The 27,522-nt window shown below is 40.4% G+C and overlaps 1 protein-coding gene across 1 annotated transcript in view; it reads right to left on the reverse strand.

Annotated features, from left to right (window-relative positions):
* Window positions 1-205: 205 nt before the first annotated feature.
* The window catches only part of LOC121182239 (protein unc-13 homolog C), a 101,448-nt gene continuing 74,131 nt past the window's right edge, over window positions 206-27,522 (reverse strand). Inside the window, exons 21-34 of the mRNA XM_041038643.1 lie at window positions 26,441-26,567; window positions 24,823-24,919; window positions 23,500-23,643; window positions 23,195-23,272; window positions 20,761-20,838; window positions 16,795-16,883; window positions 16,285-16,422; window positions 14,637-14,764; window positions 14,035-14,087; window positions 11,954-12,034; window positions 7,892-8,039; window positions 3,807-3,899; window positions 1,902-2,061; window positions 206-491 (exon numbers count right to left, since the gene is read on the reverse strand). Coding sequence (XP_040894577.1) covers window positions 206-491; window positions 1,902-2,061; window positions 3,807-3,899; window positions 7,892-8,039; window positions 11,954-12,034; window positions 14,035-14,087; window positions 14,637-14,764; window positions 16,285-16,422; window positions 16,795-16,883; window positions 20,761-20,838; window positions 23,195-23,272; window positions 23,500-23,643; window positions 24,823-24,919; window positions 26,441-26,567 — 1,700 coding nt within the window. The remainder of the gene's footprint in view (window positions 492-1,901; window positions 2,062-3,806; window positions 3,900-7,891; window positions 8,040-11,953; window positions 12,035-14,034; window positions 14,088-14,636; window positions 14,765-16,284; window positions 16,423-16,794; window positions 16,884-20,760; window positions 20,839-23,194; window positions 23,273-23,499; window positions 23,644-24,822; window positions 24,920-26,440; window positions 26,568-27,522) is intronic.

Consider the following 27,522-nt stretch of genomic DNA (forward strand, 5'->3'; position numbering starts at 1 on the left):
CAAACACAACTCTCTCTCGCTCTCTCTCGCTGCCTCGCCACATTTGGGCCTCCTCCGCTTCTCTTTGGACAGTCTCATTCTCCTGCTGTTTCCAGCCTCTATTCCGAAAGAACAACTGTTGCTACAGCTCTTTCTCCTCCTTTTTCTCTCTATCGCTCGCTTAAGACAACACAAATCTTTTAATACTGCATTTTTTCGCTGCACATTACGACACTTCCTCCGCCGAGCGTGTGTCTGTCTTGAGACGCACAAACTCTTTGGCCACCTCGTCGTTGGTCCTTTGAGAGAGTATCCTCATGATGGTGAGGCCCGTTTCGTCCATGGTGATGCTTTTCACTAGGGGGTAGCTGGCGGAGCAGCTGCCCATGTCCGCCAGCTCTCGGAGCTGGATGACCGTCATGCCGATGATGCGATCCTCGCGGGCAAAGCAGTAGTCCTTTACTGAAACATGCAGCTCGTAGGCCTCTGGACCATGTTCATTACTCAGAACACTGGGAGAGATGACACAGGGAAATGAGAGAGGTGAAATTAGACATGTTTACATGATACAAAATGAGCAAATAAGATACCCAACCAGTCGCTTCCAAGCCATTTCCAAGCTGCTGCTCTTCTCTGCTAAAATCCAGATTTTATGACCACAACGTCATCTACACATACATACGTGATTTTAGCTATATTTACTTATAAAATAATCATTCAGAGAGGAAGTTAAAGGCTAATTCATGTCTATGTCAGCAGCCATGAATGAGACACATGCCTGCAGAGGGACAGCCCAACCTTACACTAATGGGGCTCATTTAAGGGGTCTGCAACATCGGCAAATCAAGAAATAAAGGTGCTAAGTTGGCAACACTGCTGACGTAATAGAAACTGTTTGCCCTAAATGATTTTGACAGAAAAACAATGAATGGGGAAACTCCAACACTGGCCAACCAGTGGTGTAACTTTAGCACTCAGTCAGCGACAGACATTTAAGTTTGTTGAGGTCCAGCCAAAAACGTATGCAGTTAGGTTTAAATCAAATCAGTCCAGAAGCTGTCAATTAAGATGTGAGGTACTTTTTTTCATTAATATCATTCAAAATTAATGAAAAGCCCAAAGTCTTGTTCTGCAGGGCTGTACATGAGTGTGAACTAACTGCTTTTTGGACACTGACGTTCAGCTTTGTTTGCAGCTGAATAAAACGTGTCAGTAAAAAGAGTCTGGCTGGGAGACATCTCCCCAGTGAAAAGCCTCCTTATTGTATGTGTGGCTGTGATGTGACAATTCAATCATGTTTGCGAGTGAAATGAACGTGTCTATTCAAACAAGTCATTATTCTGAGCCAATCTTTTTTTTTTTTCGGACTAGTTTCTAATTATCCCCAGCAACTTAATAGCTGCTTAAAATTCAAATGAGAATGCCGGGAGTGAATCTATATGTAGATAGGCCTGCACTGATCATGCTGGTGCTGCTACAACTCTGTCTAAGATCACTTTTGCACTGTGACTTTACTTGACTCGGCTCTGGGAATTACAGTGTCGACGAGGGGACAAGCTTTCAAACTGCTGAAGCAGTCTCTTGACTTATTTCATCTGTTTCAATGCAAAGAGGAGAAGTGCTGCTAAAGCAACTGTATTCTATTCAGTGCTTAGAACAATAGAGGGGATTTTGACAGCAAGGTATTGCAGGTATTATGCAGTATATAGGTTGCTGCAAGTTCTTTTGTTGTGTGCAGACAGCATACTGAATACTAGTTTGAATGTGGGCATCATAAGTTACAGAATGTTGCACACTACTTTGTTTATTGAATAGAGGCAAATAAAATACTGTATAATAACTCTAACCTTTAAGTACATTGTTTCAAACACTCCCTCTTCTCTCACCTCTGTAATTAACAGGAATGAGGTGGGATTACTCACTACTGGAATGTTTCATTGTACTTTGGTGACCAATTATTATTCTTGGTCTTGGTGCTGAATTTGCGCTTCTTGTCAGCCAGGTGTGGTCCCACGGCGTTGACCTCCACAAACGGACGGAACATGGCGTTGGTTTGCCAGATGAGGTTGTTCACTGCGATCACTGAGAGAAGCAGACGAGGCAATAATCAGCATAGATATAAGAAAGTAAAGAAAAATCCATGTCAGACACTAATTCCATTTAAACGTGTGTATTCCTGGTCCCACTTTCTATTTTTGGAGGTGTATTTATCTTGTACCCACAGATAACTGGCTAAATGTAGAAAATGTCATATTATGCTGAGATAGTGTCAGAGCAACTACAATAGAGTTTGATAGCAGAAACATTTCCACTTATCTGCAACATTAATGGTAAACTTCTTAGGGTATCAGTGTCTGTGAATCCCACTGTAAGGATTTGTTTCCAGACTTTTGACATGACATTAAAAAAAATCTACAGGAATAAATCCATGATGAAGGAGACAGAGATACTGATTGCAACAGATCATAATGGAATGGCTGGGTGAAGCCACAAAAGATAAATTTTTAGAGCTTTCTTGTATTTTTATATTTTGTTCTCTGGCATCTGACTATGGTAATTTTGGGAAATGTAGTAATTCAAAACTAGAAATGGAAAAATGTCAAAAATAAGTACAAAAAAGAAAATCTGCAGCTCTTCATACTGTCATAATGGATTTTCCTGTGATAGGAACATCCATATATGATTGCCATAGTAACCTAACTGGCAATCACATTGTCATATTACTGCTGCCGGCTGATTATAGCTGATTGCCAGCTGTAGTGCATATGGTGCTGCTGTGGGAGGTACAACAGATATCACTGCAGCTATGTGGGGGATGTTTTCAGCTGAGTCCAATTTTTGTTACTGAAAACGAGAAGGCAAAAAAAAGATGCCCGCCCACCCTGAGCCTGAGCTGAGTTTTGCTGAGGTTTCTGCCTCTTAGCAGGAAGATTTTCCTTACCATTGTTGCCAAGTGAGCAAGCACTTGGCAACAAGTGTTTGATCTTGGTGAGAGCTGTTAGGTCTCTGCAAATAATAGTGTATTAGAGTATGGTCTAGACCTGCTCTCTATGAAAAGTCCCCTGAGATAACTTCTTTTATGGGGATAAATAAAACTGACTGAAATAAATAATTGACAGCAGCGCCCATTTAAACAAGGAAATTACACAGAAGAGTATTTAAAAATATATTACAACGAATGAAACAAGAATTTGTTGATTGTAAATGCAATCATTTGGAATTTGATTTTTTTTTTAAATGTGACATTTATAGACCCTCCTCTACAGTCTACAGTTTTGGTATCGGCTGTACTTATTTCTTGGCAATTCATCCAGTAGTTTTTAAGAGATTTTACGCAAAACAACAAATGTCAACCTCATGGTGGTACTGGAGTAAAACTAGTAGCTGATAAGATATAGTCTGGACCATAACGGTGGGCCAGCCAATAGAGCCATGCTGCTATGCTAGCTTTACAATAAAAATGCAGATAGTAAAAATACACACGATTTAGGTCAATAAATCACAGATGATACACAGGGCCAAAGTTTTCAATCACCTCACCAAGAATAGGAAAAGAAACCTGCAGAGAAACTCCAGCGGTGGTTTTGGTTTTCTATACAATTGGTTTAATTATGTCATTAGCAATCTTTCAGATGTTAATTTCCTAATTTATTTGTGTCTATGAAACAAGCTCCAGGACAAAACAACAATGCTTCTGACTGTGGCACTATTGCACAAATGAGATTACCACCAGGAGCTGTCCATGATGGGTCTTTGAACATTTGCAGGTGTGAATACATTTGAATAGAAATGACAAAAAGCAGGTCTGAGTATAGGAAAAATCTCACCCTTCACGCTGACTTTGTGCTCTCCAGTGCCAGGGTGAGAGATGAGATTCACTTGCATCGACACCTCCCCCACCGATCCGTTGGATGACTGACCTGGACACACACCAAAACAGCAACAGGAGAATTGGAAAGAGGCATAATGAAAATCAGAGAGGATGGAGGAAAGGCAGAGAGGATGCCAGGCAGAAAAATAGAGAGATCAGGAAACAGAAACAAAAGAGAGAGAGGATAAAAGGACAGAATCCAAAGCTGTGGGCACGTCTTTTTGATTTTTTTGTAGATGAGGTATCCAGAAATTGATCCAAAAAGTGGTGTATAAACAGCTCTGTGTGTCAAAGCTAAAAAAAACTAAAACAAAACACACATAAAAAAACAGTAGGGGAGTAGAGTAGATTTCACCCCATGGCAGCCCAGTAGCAAGCACAGTCAGGGTTTCCTTTAGCTCCAGGCTGAACAAGAACAACAACACGAATGGGAAAAAAAAAACAAGACACATGAAATAATCTGCCTGGTTTGATGGCCACAGAAGAAGCAGATGGTGAGAGGGGATGCACTAAATAAATAATGTTCTACATGATGAAATCATCAAACTGTTCCAACTCAGAAGAAATACGAACAAAACATTGGATCTGACGGCATGAAGACAACTCGAGTCGGAATGAAAACAACGTAAGAGAAAGGAGGTAGAGAGGGGACAAGAGTGAACAGGAGGAAAGGAGAGGAAATACCCTTTTGGCCATTACACCCTGCACAGTTACGTCAGCATTACAGTTTCAATCACACTAGGACATGTTGTTGCCAGGAAACAATTAGAATTGATTGCTGACCGTGTGTCTCACGTTGCCAGATGCAGAGAGTCCTGCCCATTTCAGCTGCCTCTAAAAAACTGCACTGTGTTTCACCCAGTTCGGGACAAACAGATGTTGAACACTGCAAGGCAGAACCCGGTGTGGTTGATGAAGGGGCATGTTGATCCATTCGCTAATCAATATGTGCCAAACATGCAGCGCCCATTATAGCTGGTAATGAAGAAACAAGCCTTGTGATTTATTGTAATGATGCCCTGAGAGGCTGGGGGAGGCAGAAAAACATTGCTGCTGCACAATTAAGCTATGGACTTGAGGGAAATTAACGTGGTGATGCTACGGCACATTTACCTCAGCTATCAGCTGAAACAATGAAATAAATATGTTCTGTATGTGTTCTGATGGAGGTCGGAGACGAGACACTGTCAGGCATGTATATGGCAGACTCTGGAAGGGCACAATTTGAAAGGCATCAAAGAGAAGAGTGTGAACAAGATAAATGGTACATAGAAAAGATAAAGAAAATCTGAAGTAGATAAAGCAAAAGTGGCAGTGAGGAGGGTCAGAAACTAACTGAGAAAAACACGAACAAAGGAAATTACAGATAAGAAAGGTGAGCTGTAGGCACCAGCTGTTGCAGACGTGTGGGTTAATTCATTGAATTTTTTTCCCCCCTTTGCTGTGTCGAACAACTAAGATGTCCACCCTGAGTGATAAATCAATAGAATATCACTTAATAAGCAAGAAGCTGTGAGATTTACTGTATGAGAAAAGATGCGTTCATTTCTGTTAGTACTGTATTTCCACTGAGGCATAAAGCAGCGATAAAACCTCAGCCTGCTCCCTAACAAGCAGAGAGACACATATGCGTCCAAGCGCACACTTGGCAGGAATAAACTAGTGCATGCCTCGGTCTAAATGTGTCGCTGTCAGGGCACAGGGGTTGGTGATTAATGAAACAGTGTCCACTGTGCTACATCAAGCATCAGCACATCCCTACACTGTTTACTGACCTAATGCACATCAACCACCTCACTACCTCCACTTATAGACATCACATTAGACCACCTCAGATAAAGAGCGACAACATGGTGTGAACTCAGAGGGGGGAAGGGATGGGGCGAGAGATTTAGAGAGGGAGGAAGAGAAGAAACGCATCGAGCAATCTCAAAATAGAACACAGAGAAACGCTGTGTGTCTATGCCCATCTGCCAGTCAGTGAGAGCGGCAGCCGGATTGGTCCACTGGCCGCACTGGCTGACTAGTTTTTTCCCATTGCCATTCTGTTTCCTGCCGCCTGCCTATGCACTGTTCTGCAAGGCTGAACACACTGAGGCAACCAGGAGCTTAAAGCTTCAATGCCCTACTGGGCTGAATTCCCTCTCCAATCTCTCTGGACACCTGAAGGTATATCCGCCTTGTTACAGAAAGAGAGAGAAAAAAAGTTCAGATGGATGAGACAACACATAAAAGTGGGTCAGCGATGACAGAGATGAAGGGGGGGGGGGGGGGGGGTAGCATAAGAGGGAATTTATAGATTTACACTACACATATATCTTATAAATTTGCCATGACAGTGTTTGTATGTGTTTCTAATGAGAGAGAAAGAGAGCAAAAGAGCATGGGAACATTCAAGCCCTTCAGGGTATGGGGTGAAGAGGCCACAGATAACTTTGCTTATTTGGTTTTTTTTTTTTTTTTTACAGTGAAAGAGAAAAATGACTTATACAGTGAGGGAATAAATGCAATTACTGTAATGTCCATTGTTCATATAATATGTGACACAGAGAGATCCTCAGCACACACACACTTTAAGGAAGGCGAGCTAAGACTGATGGGAAAACAGCACATTGCTGAGGTTAACAAGCCAGAACTAGAGTCACATTATTTTCAATCAATTCTAAACATTAACAGAAGCTGCAAATGAATAAGGCTTTCCTCTTCATTTATTACTTAAAAGGGGTAATGTGTAAGAATTGGCCAACTGTTGAATTCATACCCCAAGCAAATAGGGGGCAGCATGTTACCAGAAAGCTGGGGTGCCCACCCCTATTGTAAGAACACAAACACGCATTCTTTGGTCCGTCCTCCCCCTGTGCCATGGTCAGATTTGCCTTCGGGCATAATGTGACAAATCCTGGTGGGCTGTCAAAAAATCTACAGTTTTCACCTGCCCTCTCAGTGTACCTGTCATTCAGGGCGTGCATGAGAGTTTGCTGCGTGCGTGTTTTGGGACTGGGCTCACTGGGCACTATCAGCCGAGTTTCAGCCCTCATACTGATCTAACGTTAGCTTGAATAAATATAACCTCAGCATAGTGCAGTTGTTGACATGTTGCCAGACCTGCATGGATTGATGAATAATGTTTTCCACACAAGTTTAACATGCAATCTTATTATGTAACCAGTGTTTTCTTTGGTTATCGTTAGACGGACTATGACGATTTCACTCCCAGTCTGCCCAGTCAGAGAGACAGGGAAGGACGAGCTGTGAGAGGTCGAACAATGCGAGGGAAAGCAGCAGCATCAACAGCTGAATGTCGCAGAGAGAAGATGACTGCAACACAGGTTCATAGCCTACTCACAGTTACTTCATCTTCATCCTCTCAAGTTGGACTTAGGGCAGACTCGACGCTACAGTAACTCACTACCACTTCTTGAGTTACAAAGTGGTATTACAAGATGGGCTAGCTGGTTAGCGTGCTAATTTCAGTAGATTTATCTGCATCACAATACAAAGACGTCTTTGACACAACATCAAAACTGTTATTTCTTCATATTCTGTTGATAATCTAAGTTCATTTTTGAATCCTAAACATTGCCTCTTTAAAAAGTGTATCAACATTTTAGTGGAAGGCTGCAGACATGTAATGAAACTGTGAACAACAGCAACAACAATTGTGAATAAAGCATTTCCCTATCAGATTTTATCAAGTTTAATTAGAATATGTTTGCTAACCGGTGCCTTAGGAAAGTGCTAATGTGATGCTGAACAATAGTATCAACAATCTGTGCCTTTTTCACACCTTCATGGACACTTTCACCATCTAAGCATCTCTTAACATAATTTTTTTTTCAACATTTCTTGTTTTTATAGATGCCTCCTTTTAGCCTGAACCCACCCATGTGAGACACTTTATATGGAGGGAAAACAGCTCTCCATAAAAAGTGTCTCAGAACTCTCCAAATGTTTTTTCAGTATTCAAATGCTGAAGTAATTCCGCTCCAATAAATGAAACTTAATGGAGCCCAGCCTCGTCTTAAACTACAACATTCTTACCTTGAGAGGTTTGGGTGCATATATATTTCTTGATCAAGGCATCTGTAGGTTGAGTGTAAAGGCTGAGAGCATATTTGAGGGACTTCATATCGGGGCTCTTTTCGAGGAAGGTTTTCTTCAGCCCATTTCCTCCAGCATGGAAGTATTGCTGCAAAAAAGAAAAGAAAACAAAAGACCAACTCATATTTATAGTTTTCCAATGGATAAACAGAAACTTAGAAATAACTTGTGGACATGATGGTAACCTCTTCTGAGCTTACACACGACAGCAGGTTATTGTTGGCAGAGAAACAGCCCTGGGTTATATGGACAGGATGCATTTTACAAGGAGGAGCAAACACACAGAGACACTAGACAAGAGACAGCAGTAATGGCCACTTTTGTAGCTAATTACCATGCATTTAAATCTGAAACCAATGCTTGGGTGGTTAATGCACATTTGTGCTGATAAACCTGATAGCTGAGGACAAACAAGGCTTTGCTTTCTTTTCAAATGCTGTCACCACTCCCACATCTGGAAGGTGGGAGGGTGGCCATGGACAGATCTTATTAAGAAAGGAGGCGTTGCTGAAAAGACGTGACAATGAGTTTAAGCACTTGGAGACACAATTCTAAACCCTTTATATCTTTTATTCTTCTTTGCTTGTTATGTCTCCTGCCAGCACTCCCCTGTAACACATAATCATTACAGGTACAAAGCAGTATTTGTTAGAGTGTTTGCAGAGTTAGTGGAGGGTCTGTTGTCGTGATCTAAGTTATAAAGCTGATTCACGCTGATCTCATACTTAGAGGCACTGGATAAAAATAAATAAATAAATAACTAAATACAATAGACAGAAATATTGTCAACAAACTGCACATGCACTATCTTCATCAGATGTGGAGTGATGCCCCTGTACTGGAGGTGTTGGTAAACATTTTTTGACTGCTGTCAGGTCAGGACTGGTGGTGACTCAACACAGCAGGAGGCACTGTTTTCTACCTGACCACTGACTTATGAGTCACAAGGTTTGACTGACATGTGCCTCTTGTGAACTACACACAATCTGGCATGCTGCAGGTGAGTCATGGAGTTTATCAAGAGAAAGAAAGTGAAACAGGATAAAACTCAAGGAAAAGGCACAAAAACTTAGCTACAGATACCTGACATAGAAAGATTACTGTAGAAAATGATAGAGGTGTTTTTTTTTTTTTTGGAAAGTACAACCAACTGCACACTGGATTGGTTAAAGCAACATTCTGAGAACCTAAAAGTTTCAAAAAGTACCACTTTTCTTTTACTCAGGTTTATTCAAATAAGAATTGCCATTCACATCACCTTGTCATGGCATCACGACCGATACAAGAAACTGGTCCAGAAAGTGCTGCCTCATCTTGGAATATGCCTACAGAGTTTCTGCTAGGCTGCATTGCTGCATTCCCTCTGGCAAAACCGATCAGCCAACCCAGCAGAATCAACCTGCATGCTCAAAATATCACCCTGCCTCTGGCAAAATTACCTGCCAAAATGCCATCCCTCCCCCATTTCTTCTTTTTCTTTTTCCTCTTTCCTTCGTTTCTTTCCACCTGTTCTTTCTTACATCCTTCCTTGTTTCTTTCATGTCTTTCTTTGTTCCTCACATACTTTCTTTTTTCTCTCAGTCTTTCCTTTGTTCTGCTTGTCCTCTGTACTCAAGGTTTAGAAGGTGTCTGCATCTCTTCTCTTCTTGATTGTAGTCTCTGTCACGTGTATGTGACATAAACAAGTAAGCAACCCCAAATATTTTCCATTTATGTAATACCTACATCTGGCTATAGGAAAAACAGGTGATATTTTTTATTTTATATTTATTTTATTTGTATTTTATATTTAATTCTTTTACACTACACATGTGGTGCATCCACATGTGTACCAATATGTGTAGTACATCACATCTAAATTTGGTGAGAAAGATGAAACAGCTGCCTTTCTTCAACAATCCCTCAGAGGTCAGAGTTCAAATGACAGAACAAATGGCACATTATTGGGGATTAAATGGACTGCATGCCTGCCTTGTTTCATATGGACTCCTGTGTGCGGCAGTGCATTTACCCATCATCCCACCCATTAGTTTTCACAGGTTCAAAGTTCAGTCTGTTTTCAGTGGGATAATCACTAAATGCATTCATGGCTGAATTTGAGTAGTTCCAAGCAAAAATGGTTCATTTTGTCAATACACTAATACCAGTTATCAATTGTATATATACAGGGGTGCAAACCCATCAGGGGTGAAGAGGTGACAAAGATGCACCCGTGTTGGGGATAAGCTACTAAAAATTAATGTGGTTTAAAAATACTGCAACTGCTGTTTAGTCAATTAAAAGACAAGGCTTAGATTTGACATTTATAATTTGATTATACTACAACTAAAAGAAAAACTGTCACAAGGTAATTTCAATTCAGTTTCTGTTGTTTTCAGTGAACTTGGCATTTGGGCTTCTGAAGTGAAATAATTAGGCTGCCATAACAAACGTTTGATTACATTGGGGTTATGACAGTATTGCCCTTTCTAATAATATGTTAGCATAAAGAAAATGTAACCATCAGTAGCTAACGTTATTGTTAAGGAGGCACAGGAGCTCAGCTTACACAATACTTATAGCCTACTTATAACTTGTAATGTTATACAAATGGAATTTGGAATAACAGGCACACTAGCTACCGTTAGACTCAGTGGACAAAATGTGAACAGTTAATGCTACATCCAGATTGTGATGGCTAGCTCAACTTACACCTTATGAGGCTCATTAACCACATCTTGACATATAAGCCAGTCATAATGCTACTTTAAGAAGATTTTTTCTTCAGGTATGCAGGCAGTCAAAGACTGACCTTCCAGAGATGACCCTCTTCAGCCTTCCCTGTGAGTTGCATGTGCCAATCACAGAGAAGTCTGGAGTTTGTTTTTTTTTTTTTGGGACAACTCAGAAAATATGGTTCTCATTTCATTCCCAGTGTTTCTGTCCTCGCTGATCCCTTATATATATATACAGTATATATTTATGTATATGTGTAGTAGTCAGTATATACAGCATCTTTGGCTTCCATGTCTCTTCGAAAAAACAGATTTAAATATTGTGTTTGCAATATGACAAATATGATAAGTATATAACAAGTGATCCACTACATAGCATTTGCTGATCTGATCAGCCAATTCTCCTACGGCATTATTCAACTGTGCTAATTGACTGTTCTCATTGGAATACTGATAAAGAGAATTCTACCAACATGATTGATCTAAACCTGCAGGTAGTTTCCTTGGAGACAGAAGAATCAATTAGTTTTCCTGGCGCTTTACGATGCAGCATTTCCCCTGTGGCACTTCCCCATAACTCTCCTCTTTTCCCTGTAGAGCTGAGACTTGGGTCTTGAAATTGTCTCATATCCCTTCACAACAAACAGTCATATGGCAGTAAATTAACAGTGCTATATTTCACACTTTCTTTTGCTGAAAGGCTTTGGGCAGCTTTCCACATTCTTGGATATTCATTTCTCAGATGGGCCTAAACTGGCATTCTGTCACGTGTTTCTAAAACTATTATGGTATTTTTTTTTAAGTACGTTGAAAGCGCTTTAAATTGGGTGCATCATATTCTTGCATCTACATTACGTCTCATCAGGAAACATCAGGGAGCCAGTAGGCTCCTGTTATGGTAATATTTCTTCATCTTGAAAACTCAACAATCAAACAAAATGAAAAAAAAAAACAAAAAAAAAAAAACATGTACACACATACATAACAGTATGTTGTTATCTATTTCAGATATACTATAAGTACAGCTTTCCCAGCATGGAAATATCAGTCCACATTATGCTTGCTAATATAAGGGGGGCAACAACTCTTTAGCCCATGTCCCAAGCACATGAAAAAAGCCACAGGCTCCACATATGTTTACGGTGTCCTTGATTTATAAAATACTTTGAGTCAATTTGCATTTCTCTGCTCTGCTTTTTATAGCTCTGCTGTCCTTTTTAAAGGTCAAGTTTAGCCATCCAGGTGTCTCTTGCCATACAGTCGACAGCATAATCACCATAAAACTCACCTTGATGGTGGGAAGCACAAGGTCCATGGCTGCGCACTGGCGTGGAGTCAGACTTCTGGCTTCCTCTCGAATTACGTGCTCCTGGTAGAATAACAGATCAAGTCAAACACTCTACAGACAACAAAACAGCAATACAAGTCACATTCACACAGTGAATTTTGAGATGTTCTTTTAGAATAATGATTAGGACCTTAGGTGAGCCACGATACTTAAGGTTGAGCATTCAGTGTTTACAAAGCAGAGATGATTGCAGTCATTTCAACTGCAGTGTCCGATAAATTCAAGCCTTGCTGTCTCACACCAGCATGCTAAAACATATTTTAATCAAGAAAAATGTTTTTTTTGTCAATTCTAATTGCAGTTTTCTGATTTGTGAATTGATTACAAAAAATAACTTCTTGCACTGCCATATTTCTCAGGTGTTTCCCTTAGGAGGCACAGACAAAATGGCATTAATATTTTATGAAAAGGGGCTTTGAAGAAAATGAATCACCGATTCGAACTCAGCTACAAACGCTGGTCCTAGTGTCCACAGTTTCATGGGTCTCCACACATCTGTGAACTTTTTCATAAGCTCGATGATGGTTGTGTCAACATATCCACAGTGAAGTCAGTTTTAAACTGTTTTTAGAGAACTGATATGAGATGAAAAACTCTTTAATAAACATCATAAGATATGGTCTTTTTTGGATGCCAAAATTGCACTGAGCACACTTTATTTGTCTTGATTCAGATCCAGGAATCTCTCCAATGTGTGAAAACAAAGTCATGATGAGCCCCAAAATCACTCAAGGCTGCAGGCAGGAGGAGATACTTCTCTCTAATGAAAACCCCATGATTTGTTGAATTTTTTTTCAGTCTTTCAAAGAATTTTAATAACTTAATAAGATTTTTCCCTCGATTTCTTTTCTAACTTTTTACCCATAAGTTTAAAATTGTGAAATATTTTAGAGAAAATTCTTTTCTTCCTGTCAAAATTAGGCAGGAAAACAAGTAAAACACTACAAATCCACCTTTGTAATGTATTTGCTAAAGCAGATAAATGCTTCCTGGAAATCACCATGGGATTTGTGGAGGTCAAAGGACATGAGTGTCAAAGTGGGCCCTGCACACAGCATTATTTGTTACAGAGAAACAACATAACAACACAAGCCAGATTAACCCTTCTGCCTCTTCCATGAATCCATAGCATTAGCATAGGGCCAAAGGTAACACCACTAATAATTTCACGATAGCCATATTAGTTAATGAGATTACAGCCATGCATTAATAATATAATGAATTAACTGAAAAAGGATGTAACTAATTGTAACCAAACAACTACATGAAAAAAATAGAAACAACTAAGTAAGGTGAGGTGAGGATTATCAGTCGTTATCAGCTACAACAACAGGATGAACCACTTGAATGCTTTAGAAGGAAGACAGAGACGCATCCATCTGTGTACTGATGTAAAGTGCCCAGATGTTGCCTCAAAGGACATCCCACACAAAACACGAATATGAACGAATTCACCGATAGATAAACACACATTCAGTTTGGAGCCCTCATGACTCAGAGCTAAAATACCTCTCTGAGGTACTGTCACACCAGGGGTGTTAGTAAAACCACAGTGTAACCACTGATCCATTCCAGCGCCTCACTACACAGAGCACGAGGGATTAAACATTCTCTGGTCACATCAGCAATTAGACACCAGCCTGGTTGTGTTGCACTAAGCTGTACTGTACAATGCCAAAGCCTATAGCAGTTTACATGACCATGTTTCAAAGTGACAATATCCATCTAGCCATATATGGCAAGGTACAAAATTACTGTAAAACTCAACACAATCAATTTTCCCTTTTTTAATGTGAATATGTGAGTGTCTTGTGGTGTATTTCATCTGTGTGTGTCTATATTATCTATAATGTTTCGGATATATTATTTATAATAAGATCTCAGTGTATGTTTGCGGAGGAGACAACAACTCGACTATGCTGTGAGAAATTGCTCTGGAATCAGACATTACAGGGTTCAGATGGTAAAGGGTTTGTGTGATGAGGCATGCAACATCCTTCTTGGACTAATCTGAAAATTACCTTCAGCTTGGACAGCTGTCCCAAGTCCTTGGCAGCGCTGAAGATCATCTGAGCTCCTTGCTGTTGGAGAGACAGATATATTTGGGGTTATGGCAAACTGCACAAGAAAAATGAATTTGGAAACACGAAATACATGAATATGAAAGTAAAATGATTATATGAACAAACTAAGAACCACAAAATGATCTCAAACACGAACCCCATTACTGCAACAAGTGCGCACAAGTTATTTTGGAAACTTCAAGTGGCAAAGAGAGGAAAATGTTTGGAAAACTTGGAAAAGCTTGACAGGATGGCATTAAAACTTGTATGTTTCCACTGTCAACAACAAAAACCTGTAAATTAGATATTCCTGAGAGGAAGAATGTCAACCTGTCTCTTGCAGAGGGATTAACAGTACAGAAACCCATGTGTGTGACGATTTAGAGATGCCATGTTGTTTCATTTCCTGTACAGCATTTTGTGTGTTATGAGGGGACAGGAGAGAGCTGAACAGATGGAGGAAATCAGAGAGAGTGAGACAGGTGGACAAGAGGAGGGGGTAGGGGCTGAGAGATGAAAAGAGTAACAGAAAAAGGAAAGAGACAGATACTTGATCAAACTCACACTCTGGTCACTCAGCGGAGGCAGAACAATTGTTCTCTCGATGGTGTTCAGCACAATTTTCCATAGCTCTTTGAGGACTCGTTTCAGCACTGTCTTCTCACAGATCTTGGCAAATAACATCAAACTGCAAAGTGGCAAAAGAAGGGCATTTTGTCAGGTCAACACTCGAGCAACGTGTCTCACACTGAGCCAACATAGCTGAACTCTCCAAGTGGTGATATATTCAGAAATAATATGATTAAGTAAAGAAAAACACCTGTGATTCATAGAACGAAGGCAGCAGCTTTACACTTTAATCTCACCCTATTGTGCAAGCTGGGACTCAGAGACAGGAGGAAGGATTTGGTATTTCCATATCATTAAGAGGATTCCATGTAATACCCCATTGGCCTTAATGTTGCTTTGACAAATGCTTGAGAGCGATTCCCAGAGCTCTGCTGAACCATATCATCACTATGGTTCTTTTAAGAATGCCTCTGAAGTAAATACCGACCCTTGGTTGAATTAATAGACATTCACAGATAATGAAGGTCTTTTTTTTTCCCAAAATCTGGTCGAGATTATTATACTGTTGTATTTATTTTACTGACACATTCTGAGGGCAATGGAGAAATGATTAATCACTAATAAAGTCCTCAACAGTGAGCAGGGTTCTTTTGTTTCTTCAGAGTTCAGGGTTTTTCAGCCTACGCACATGTCAGTAAGGCTGCATTCAAACAGACAATAGCGTCGTGTGAGAAAAACCAGTCCCCTTTTTATTTGAATGGGATCACTGTGTTGACGCAGTGAGCATCCTGACACAGAGGGCTCCCTAAAAAGACAAACAACCAAAAAAAAAAAGAAGCAAAAACAGCAATGCAGTGCAGTCCGGCAATAAAGTTGAACCTGGGTCCTGCATTGGCCAATCAAATAAGTGTATATTCTTGGTATATTACTTTGTCATGTGAATGCTGTATTTCTACTCTATACCTTGCGGTGGCAAAAGATTAAATAATTGTCACCATGATGCAATACCTTTCCAGAGTTAAAATACAGTTTCATATTATTATGTTTTGGATCTATGCTGGACTTCCTGGATTGTATTTTACTGTCTCACAGGTACACAGTAAAAACACACCACCACCAATGCAGCTCCTTACATTGCTTTAACACTGGTTTGTTTTTTGGGGGGGTCTGAACACCCACAAAGACTTACTGGTGCATAAGAACTTGGTAATAATTGACCCCTATACTTTTACAATGTACTGTATGTGAGGTCCTGCTGTCTTCATAAACTTGCAGATCAATAAAAATCCTCATAAAATCTGTCAGCTGGTCCTTGGGTATTACGCGTATATGGTGCTTAGTTTCAAGAGGGTATTCACGAGTGTGTGGAGGCTTCTGTGATCTGAATTGTTAATAACAGCCATATGTTTTAGTTAATCACGCTGATGAGTCTACATTGTACCAAAATGAACACTGACTGTTCCAACTACACTGTAGGGACAAAACTTGCAGACTTTATGTCAATGAATGGAGAAGTTTATACACACCTATACTTGGATTAATTCCTTTAATTAGTTTGCTAGAGGAGGTGGTGCTTATCAGACAAAACCGCCTCACGTTAGGGGTTAAACTCTGACCTTACTTTCAGTGGATACCCACTTTTTATCCAGAAGGTCCATAAGAGGCCGTAGCACGGTCTCTGCATCCATGGCAGCGTTGCTCCCCTTGGCCGGACCTTTCATCTGGACCAGCTCCTGGTTCATCTGCTTCACACAGTCCTCAATCACAGGTTTGAAACTGGGTGGTGGAAAACACAACAATCTGTTAAATCCTTTGTTGCCTGGTATGTATTTCAGGCTGCAGCAGTAGTAACGGAGGATGTGCAAGCTCACTCCTGCTGGTCCTATTAGATTTTTGAAAACGTGTTAAGAGAAGGGGTGTCTTTTGTTCAAGCTGAAATGTTTAGCAGCTTGCTGTGCTCTCTGAGCGTGGTGCACAGCAAGGGCTTGAGTCAATTATATCTGGAGTACATGTCTGTCAATAACTAAGCAGTCTTGTAGTACAATATCTTTGACGGAACAAGAAATGAATGAAGACATTAACCTTAATGAAAATGGTCCTGCAGAGACAGAGACACACACACACACCATGAGTCAGACTAATGCTCACCTGGAGCCGAACACTCCGCTGAGCTCGTCCAGCACCGTGTTGAGTTTGTTCTGCAGCTCCTTTAGCAGATCACTGGCCTCTGCATCCAGCTGTCAGTAAAGGACAGACAGTTACTACATTATTACATTACATACACTGGCCCACACTGACTAGAACTCTGTATCTCTGGAGGATGCCTCAACTGGGGTGGGGGTGTCAGGAGGGAAGACGACAGGCACAGAGGAGAGCAACCTGCCTCGCTGGTGGCCTCCCACTCATTCTGCCTGCCATCTGTGCCAAGCAACGTTCTGAATACAAATGGAGGGCTCACCTCCGAGCGCTGCAATGATGACTACTTCCCGAGTCATGAGACATGGTGTCAGCAAAGAAGCATCCCGCAAGTGGACTCTCAAAAGGGAACATTTATGTGCACTGCTACACATGTTACAGTATAAAGAGCATCCTGTCAGCCAGTTTTATCTCAGGGCATAAAGCTTAGGGTCATATAAACATAAAGTCTTGTATCTATATACAGATGTTCAACCCTCTGGCTGACTTTCTACTTACAGGGAGAAAATTCACAAATTTATTCACAGCATTTCTGTACCCATGCATGGTATGTGTTGGGTTTCTGCAGCGCCATAAATATGCATGTGCATGTGATGGATGTGCAGATGTGTTCATGTTTGTGTTCATCTGGGGTTTTGGGCATGATCTGAGAAAATGCATGGGTGGATGCTGGATATTTGTCTTGAGCTGTGCGTGTTTGTGAGTGTACTTGTGTCAGTACCTGCACGTATGAGTGCATCCGTTTGTCTCAGTGCTTGTGAATTACGTTTGCCATGTGCAAATGTCCAGATATTGATGTTTTGGATGGAGGTGGAGAACACATGTCGCTGAGACTCACTGCCTGAGATGGATGTGTGAGGCCAGGCACCGCACCACATGCATGACAGATCGTCACATTAGAACCGATAAGCTAAGCCATGGAGCCGTTCATCTCGCACATTTTAATGGAGGATGGCTCAGCTGGGAGAGTGGATGTGTAAACTAAACCTTTATTGTTATTCTGTTGACGGGCCTCTGAACAAAATAGATTTATATGTGTGTGTATGTGCGTTCACATAAGCACAAGTTCATACTATTGTCACTTCAAGGGAAGTGATTGCAGCGTGCACGATTTTTTTGTAGCGGAGAAAATTGCCCATAGAGGTTAGAGATGTTATTTTACTGTTTGAGTAATGGATAACATCTTTTCAAGTGATAGCAGAAAAATACTGTAGGCCCTGGTCTTTTATCAGTTCCCCCTGGCCTGTGGAAACTTTTAGACTGGGCTCTAATCTGCAGGCTGGCAGTCTCTGAAATTGAGATTCTCTGTTTTTTTTTTTTTTTTTCAAAGAACACTGTATCTTAATGGGAATGCTGGCAAAGGAAATTCACCCTTCTGTTAGATAAACCAAGGCACCTGTCATCTCCAGAGAGAAGAAAATCCCACTCTGACTCCATGTGCTACCTGATGCTCCACTCAAATGTCTACCTGAAGACTGCAGTCCTCCCAGACAGGCCTTCATTCAGATGTAGTTGTGGACATTTCTATGTCTGTCTCTAGTGTGAATGAAAGATTCCTCCTCTGAAATGTCAGGTTAAAGATAAGATCTTGGGTTTGCCTGGAAATGTGATAAGATGTTGAGAATCCAGTAATGAATGTCATTTATATAGATGCACATGGGGCACTATGAATAAATCCCTAATGTCTTTCACTCTCCATTTGCACAGTCAGAAACTAGTTTAAGTTGTCAATATGTGCACTAAATAATGTGTAATACCACCTCAAGAAATTTTAACACATGTATTGCACTTATTGATGATGAAATTTTTCATTATGGTAATTAAACTTTATGCAAAGGAAACAAATTTATGCTCTATGAAGGATCCAGCTACACCACAGTAGCTGGTTTCACTCAACGCTGACTGGCATCCAGAGTCCTCCAGAGTGTATAAACTCTCCCCTGGCTGACAGCCTATCAACTGTAGCTCAGCTTTGCTTCCCTTTGCCTGTTTCAACAATACAATATCTACTCTACTGGCAGGCTGTTATTCCGAAACATAGTTTGTCCTTAACAGTGCCAAGTAAATAAAGGTTTAATAAACCACCGTCACTACAGTGAGAAAAGCATATTATCAAACAGGATGACACCCAAAATAAAGCCTGATATCAATCTGGGGAGATCAGTCAGTGATCCATAAATGTGGGCACTGTAAGAGATTATTGCTAATCTCTGTTATTGGTAATGCTATGATAACAGCTCCTGGTAATTACACTGGCTCCCTGGGAGTTAATTGCTGATATGGAACTATTCTGTAATGAACAGGCCACTGTGCTGAGAGGAAACTAAAGGAAAACCTTCACCAGAAATATGCTTTAGCTGCATAACTGTCATTCAAGAGAAATTCCTTAAAATGTTCTTAAAGATATACGTGATTGTCCAACAGCAGTGAATAGTCACAATTTGAAATTTGGAAGGGATGTAAAGGCTTCTCATGTCATTATTCTTCAGACAATAATGGTCTGGGAGTGATCCAGGTCTGGATGTGCTAACTGTGAGGAGGTAGTGGCACCTCAGCTGAGGGCACAGCTGGAGAGATTTGTAAGTATTTGCGAAGCTCATTAAACACAGTCTGAAAAATCCTGTCTGAAGCATTTTGTGGCTGCAGCCTAGGGAATGAATAGAGATGATCAAAACCACAGCCAGCAACCTGGTGAGCCTCTGACTCCGCTTTTTGCGTTACAGAAAAAAAAGGGGGGTAACAACAAACTAAAATAAATATCACACTTCTAAATTCGCTGTGGATAGAGAAGTGGCTGACAGAAAAAAAAAAAAAAAACTGGACTAAAAATAAAGATGGGATCGGGTGGGTTGAGCCACTATCCCCAGAGCATAGGGGATGGTGAGTTTGAGTAGCCTGTCCAGAGGGGTGATGGGTAATTCAGATTCCGTATGCTCTGTGGCACATGCTGCTGGAGGGGGTGGGGTGAGAAGCGTAGGAGCGTGAGGGGTGGCGGGGAGGCACAGGGGGGAGGGGGCGTGCTTTTTCGTATCATTTGGTAAATGGTGGGAAGGGGTGTTGACGAGTCCTATTGCACACACCTTACAGAAGGACACAACCCCCTCCTCCTGGAGACAGAGAGAGAGAGCACAGAAAGGAAATGGGGGGAAACAGAAGACACAACGACAGGAGACAAAACGCAAGGCAAGACAGGCGTTAGATACTGCAGAGAAACATGCGTGTAAGTCATAAGAAGCCATGGCGGCTGCTTCTCAGGGTGGACTGACAGGTTGACAGGTTGGCAAGGAAAATATTCAAACGCAACACACAGATTTACAGGGTTTAACTCAATAGTTACAAAAATGTTAAGGCAACACACATTATACACGAGGGGATTAGAGATGAGGAAAACGATGGTGTACAAAGGAAGTTACTGAGGAAACTGTAGCAGAAGTCAGAAAGGTGATATTAGCAAACTGAACTTCATGTGAGATTAGACTATTTGATGGACAAGTACATAACTGAGGACAGTCACCGTTGGGGTCAATTCACTTTCACATATAAATGTCATCTGAAACCGTCATTTACATAATCGTGACACAGCATTTATTTCTCAGCAGAGAGCTGATCTGGGGATGGAGGTTTAAACCTCCATATTAACTTGCATCAACCCTGCTGAAGTGTCTTTTGGCAAGACAGTGAATCTCTCGAAGCCCTGGGGATGCTGTTCTTTCGCTAACCTTGTGCTTTGACCTTCCAGCGGAAGGACGCACATCATAGCAGTGTTGCATTATAATAATTTATATATTATACTTTATGCCAAAAGAATTATTATATTTTTTAGACTTCTCAGTTTAGAAATCTCAGTTGAATTGAAAGTGCATTGCCTCAAACTTTAACACAGACATAGCAGACCGATACACTCAGATAGGCACAGACCTGTTTGCCTCCCATGGACTCAAACATCTTCTCCAGCTGGACACGGAGCTGCTGAATATTGTTGAGGAGGATGCAGGGCTGTGAAAGTACAAGAATTAATATAACTGCATTGTTTTTAAAAGCACAGTGTATGATCTAATGTGCCAGGAAAATCTCAAATATACATTTGATGTTGTTAACATCCTGAGGAACCTGGTACATAAAATTTCCTGTTCCCACAGCAATTGACACTGGACTGTTTGTGAGCTTGAGATGAGCCCATGTCACTGAAAACACATTGCAAAATGTCATAAAAATCACATGGGCAACAACAGTAAAATCCATCACTTTTGATTTCCTGACACTTCATCTGTACAAAGATGCAAGGTTTCTACGCGACATCTACAGTCAGCGGGGAAACACAATACATAATACAACGGGGAGAGAAATGTCTGCGCTGAATGTGTCAGGCATTATCGATTCTCAGCTCCACAACAAGTTTAACAGATGACAGACATTAATCACACTGCTTTCTATGGAGACTGAGTGTAATTCTTCAGAGGCTTCAGTCAGTCACATATTATGTACATTATCTGCCCAAAGAACAACTGACAAAACATACAACACCCAAAAATTATGATGGTGGTAATGGATGGCACTAAAATGATAATTCTGCAGCCCCACAGGAGAAGGATGATTGGTGTCTTTCAATCCACAAAGCAGCCAACAGTGCCTCTGCAGCAGCACACAATGTCTTGCTCTCTACTATATTTATGAGCATATTTGTACAAGAGTGATTAGATATTCTAAATCCGAATGAAAGCAGTGGAGATTTCCCACAGCTACAAATGTCTGGGTGAAAAATATCAGGGTGAAAAATATAGAATAAAGGGTTTGGTCGACTAACACTTGCACTGGATATATTATAATCTTCTGCAGAAGTTAAATGCCAGGGGCTGCTGTGATATCAGTCAAGACTACAGATACCAAGGAAAAAAAAAAACAGAACGCTATTTCACAGTGGTGAAACCAGCTGTATCTATTCATTGATTTATAGTATTAACTGGGGTAATTCAGTTTAAATAGGATAACTGTAAGCAAACAAGTTTGTGCGCAAATAGTATTTACATCAAGACATGTATTCATATCAGTTCACGTCAATGTATTTAATGTCTGCAGACAGACCAAAACATATCCTTAAAATCAGTGGTTTCAAGGGGTCCTGAGATAAATCTGAGGGGTCACAAGATAATTTAAAGTTTACTTAACACAAAAATACATTTATTATTCTGACACTTGTCCAGCTCTTTCTTATGTAAAGTAATGGATACTTTTATCTCTTTAGGTAAAAATAAACAGTATCCAATATCTTTGAACACACTACAGCCACTGACGAGTCAAAAGTAGACTTTGATTTAAAGGTACCCTAAGGAGCTTTGCAAATGAGTGATTTTCGTCCTCAAAAAACATTTGAAAAGTAAATGTTGTAGGTATTTAAATCCAGTATGGTTTATATCCATGTTTACTGACATGCAGTTCTTTCCCTGCCTTTGTTGGTGCATTGCAGCACATCTTGGTGAGCTGATCCATGCAATATGGAGTCACTGGTAGGACTCTGTATCAAGTCACCTGTGCATGCTCATGTGCTTATGCATCCTTGTGCATATGCATGAGATAAACAAAAAAGGTAGAAATTCACAGAAAATCTCCTCCATAGTGCTCCTAGAGGTCTAAAACTGAGCAAGGAACCTTAAGGCGTTGCAAACTGCTCATCTTCGACTACTACTGCTCTGAGTTTGTTAGCGACACAATGTATATTCTTGGTAAAGATGGCTATGATGTATGTCATGTATTGTATATGTGACAGTCAAACAAATTGGAGATTAGGTTTAATTTGGTGTAATCCTGCCATGGTATAACGCCATCTGCCTCTTATTTCCTTTTTTTCCATCATCTGTTTCTTCAGTTCTGTCTCGGGAAGGAGCATTTCACGTTTTCTCTGGGACGATTGTAATGAGCCCTGTCAACACTGTAAAGAAACATCTGCCTCCTCCTCTGGTACCCTCTGTGTTATCTCTCACTTCAACTTCAAAGAACAGTGTGGATAATTAGGCCACTCACAAGGCTCTGCATTTGGTCATCCGTCACATTAAACAATGGACAGAGAGCCCAGAAAATACAGATGACATTCCCCCATCAACTATGGGCTGTGAAATGAATAATTGCGTCTCAGTTAATAGAGACTGTTAAAAGCATCACTGAAGACAGAGCAGGGCTCAGCACAGAGACAACTGGGCTGCTACCTGAAACATTTACCTCATAGTCTCCATGCCAACTGCTGTTAGACACGGTCATCATGGAAACACCGTTGTCTTGACTTACCACATCTGCACTGCACCAAAAAAAACTTCTAATCTTTGCTATTTAACATTGCAGAGTTTGAGTGGGCACTTACCACGTTCTCCTTACTCAAATACAAAGGAAAGTCCTTGGATATGATTGCGGCATATTGCAGAAGAACTTTGTTGATAGTCTATTGGGAGGGAGAGAGACAGTTTTATAATTACAGCTTGTTTGCTGGTTTATTATTGAATCTCTGAAACTTACTGAAAAACGTTAAGCAGTCACAGGCTAATAACAAGATAATATAAAACAGAACGAAGATACCAAAGGGATCAATGGCAAACTCTTTAACTGTGAGTTATTACTCCCAGCAAGAGTATTCATGGTTCACTGGGGGGTCTTTCCAAAGAGTCTGACCTTTGCAAAGCGGCACATGAAGTGAGCCAGAGCCTGTGGGTTTGGACACTCCAACTTCTTGATAATCTCAAAACTCTGGTTTAGTTGAGTGAACACATCCACCACCGAACAAGAAAAGAGGGCGTGCTCTGAGGTTTGCTGAAACTGTAGCAAGAAAGAGAACGTGAGATAGGGACAAGAGGGTAGAGACAGTGATGGCAGGAGTTGGGCGAAAGAGAAAAAGAACGAAAAGAGGGAAAGACAGATGTAGATTCTCTTAAATCCTGCATGCATGTTTCTTAACGCCTCTAAGCACCTTGTAATGGTGTAATATTATAAAGGAAGAGAACATTTCATTAATGTACCAATTAACCTAATAACTACATCACTCGCAGAGAATGAATCTAAATCACTTACTGCTGGTGATGATACCGCAGCACAGAGATGTACTGTTAACCTTTTCATGTGTCAAAGCTCAAAAGCTGAATAGCTGCACTAATAACATAGCACACACCTCTCTGAAACTCTGAGGAAAGTTGTCTATGGAACGTATATGAGTTCTAACATTTATCCATGATTGACATAAAAGTCATATTTAATCATACATTTAAAGTTTTCAAAGTGAAGATGAATCATGGTTTTAACTTTTAACTGCGTCTGACGGACACCCTGGGTAAGTGCTTTCAGTCAGTGCTAACAGAAAATGACACATGTACTTTGATGTTAAATTTTTGAAGTTCTCCTTTATGAGTATTGACCACTTTTTACCACGCTACTGACATTATAAAGGGCAAAATGTGTACATTAAAACTGCTTTCACTGTTCAGTTCAAACGTTTTAGCGTGATCAAAAACTACACTGATATGCAATGTTTCAAACAGCTTTTGATAGCAGCAACTCTAAGTGCTTCTCTGCATGATTAGCTGCAAGAGATGTCATGAAAAATATGTTTCTCCAACGCTACTAAAAATGAACACATGCATACAAACACGTGAGAAGTGCGTCAGTATCTATTTCTGTGTCGAAGTTGTTTTGTGACGCTTTAACACATTTCCTCTCTTTATTGCCTAATATCCTTCTCTGCCTTTTGCTGCCCTAAAAATCATGTTTTGCTTCCTGTTTTTATCAATTTTTAATTGAAATTTCATTCATATTCCTGTCTTGTGATGTCTCTGGGGGAGGAGTGTTTCTGACTGTGTGAAATTTCCTTTATCCCCTACACCTTCTACCTCAAGAGGTACATTTTTAGTCTTAGCCAGACCATGAATAAGAAAGCAGTCTTAAGCAGCTTTGTTGGTTTAATATAAAGTTACATATTGAGGAATAATTTAATGCTGCACTCACTCCATCTTTCTTGTCCCTTTCCAATGCTCCATTCAGGAAATCCATGGCAACGTCCTCGTTCTCATCAAGCCACTGAATGACAAACGGCTCAAACCACCTAAAAGAGAAAAAGTCTCCTATCATTCAGGGCTCAAATCACAATTGAATCATTTCATCTGTCTCAACTGCCAGATGAGTGGGGGTTTACTATATGAGAGATCAGAGATCAAAAACAAAGAATTATAAGGGAAACATTGTTTAAGGGAGATGGGCAAGGCTTTCAATTCATGCAGGCATTGATATCAAGTTTCAGTTTGAGGACAGATTAGACTGCGGGGCTCAGACAGAGGACAGCAGAGGACAGGACAGGCCGGGACGGATAGGTTGGGTAAGGAAGTAGATTTGTTAGTGGAATTGTAATGCTGTTCTGTCTGTTTCACTTTGCCATTTTGTTGTTTAATATAGTGCCTGAGTCCGTCCTCAGAGCAACGGATGTCCCCCCTCAAAACTGCTTTGTACTCATGCTAAGGGCATCTGCTACATCAGGGAAAGCCAATAAATAAGGTGGGCGTGGCAACAGAGAAAGAGACGAGAGACAACCAGACGAAAGAGAAACAGTGTTTGTGTGTGAGCATGTGTGTTTGTATGATGTGTATGCCTCTGGATGAATCAACCCTGTTAGAGACGGTGTTTGAGTGACAGTGTTTGAGACGGGGAGGGCAAGTCATTACTCTGATAGACTGGCAGGATGGGAGAGGGCATTGTGCTCCCTGCTTGCGTTACACGTGTTTATGTTGCAGCTATTCCTGCTTTGCTACACATGATTATGCATGCGCAGTGGAAAACTGATATGTGAAAAGAAGAACAAAAACATGCTTATAGGCTATAAATTTGTTTCCTCATCCAAAACAGTTTATAATGAGCTTGTTTAAAGGTTTGTTGGAATAAACTGCCCGCACAGACTGTCCAAACATGACAGTTTTACAGATTCAGACTCAACCAGAAACTGATCTGAGCCACCAAGTTATCACTCTATGGATCCTTACAGAATCTTTCTCCTTAGGGTGTATGTGTAATACTGAAATATAATTTAAAATCTGTTTTAAATTATTTTAAATGGTGATTTTTCCATGTTACAAAACACATTATTTACCAGACATAATTACAAGGACTTTTGTCAGTGACACCAACAATTCCTTATCTGGTGAAGGTGGGGTAATAATTAGCAGCATAAATGACCAGTGAATTGTGTATGTGTGGAACACATTATCTGTCTTCTATCTCGATTTGTTCAAAGGGCCCTAAAATTTCATCCTAAAGCAACTGAACATGACATTCTTTGCAACATATGTCTCAGATCTGAGTCAGTCCGTCTCTTTCTCTTAGTTTCCTGTTGCCCTGTTTGTTAACTGGAGTGTCACAAGCCTGTTACAAGCAGCCTGTTCATGTTTTATGATGCTTTTGTAATCAGATTCTACTTCGTACATTCTGAACTCATTTTCTGCAATTTGCATCAACCTAAATATCTATGCTCAACCTCATTGTCCTTAACAGTGTATCTGTTTAGTATTAGTATTAGTATACATGTTGCATGTGCATTTCTGCATGTACTCGTGTGTGAAAATGAGACAACACTTACAGAGAATACTCAGGCGGAACACCCTTGAAGGCTGGCAGGTCACGGACGTACTCATTATGAAACCATTTAACTTTGAAGTGAAGATTCATGTATTCTGTACTTTTGCATAGGCGGTGCTTGTCATGTTCTGTAATGCAGATTAAAACACAAGAAGCACACATTAGCATGTACAACATCCACTGAGATCACAATTTTTACACACTAATGAGTCTCAAACACAGGGGCACCTCTGGTCTGACCAGACAGCATGGTAAATTCAGCAGTAAAGTAAATTCATCAGTCTAGTTTCAAGCCTTTGCTCTATAAAACAGTAAATGTGTTGCATATGTTTTTCCTGGAAAAAAAAACTCACAAGGCACAGGTATGAACACACACAAATAGAAATGTGCAAATAACTTAATAAGCACAAAATGGACCTGGGTAGCAGTGGCTGCTTTTAATCTGACATGTTAACGGGCTCAATTATGCACAGCCTAGAGCTATCAAAGAATGAGAAAATAAAACCGAGCTTGTGAATGCCCCGAGCTCGCTTCAAAAGAAAGAAAGCCCTTCAATAACTGCAAACAAACTGAAGTTAAAATGGATTAGACTTTCATGTCAGCTGACATGGCTGCTGAGTCATTTAGTCCAGCTCACTGTAGACATTTCAGAACAATTAAACATTTCCATGGGATCCCCTGGAGGAGCAATGAACAGTGATGGTACAAGAGAGGGAGTGAAGAAGAGATGAGGGAAAAGAAAGGAAAACAATGAAGCAGAAACAGCGTGGGGGATATAAGACGAAAGAGGAAAAAAAAAAAGAGACAAGAAGAAAACTATTCTTCTTAAGTAAACTAAACTGTCTTTGCTATATTCCTACAAATGACTGAATGGCACAAGGCAGAAGAAGGAGAAACAGAGCAGATGAGGAAATATCATGGAGGCACAGAGGATCATGGGAGCATTATTAAAATAAAAATAGAGGAAACCATCATTGCAACGCAGATATAACAGAATATAGGTCAAAGACAAGTGAGCAAGCCAACATAGCATTCAAAAGAGACTAAACACTAAGAAAGGAGCAGAGCAAAGGATTATTTTAG

This window comes from Toxotes jaculatrix, chromosome 1 (assembly GCF_017976425.1).
Source record: "Toxotes jaculatrix isolate fToxJac2 chromosome 1, fToxJac2.pri, whole genome shotgun sequence".
Taxonomy (NCBI): domain Eukaryota; kingdom Metazoa; phylum Chordata; class Actinopteri; family Toxotidae; genus Toxotes; species Toxotes jaculatrix.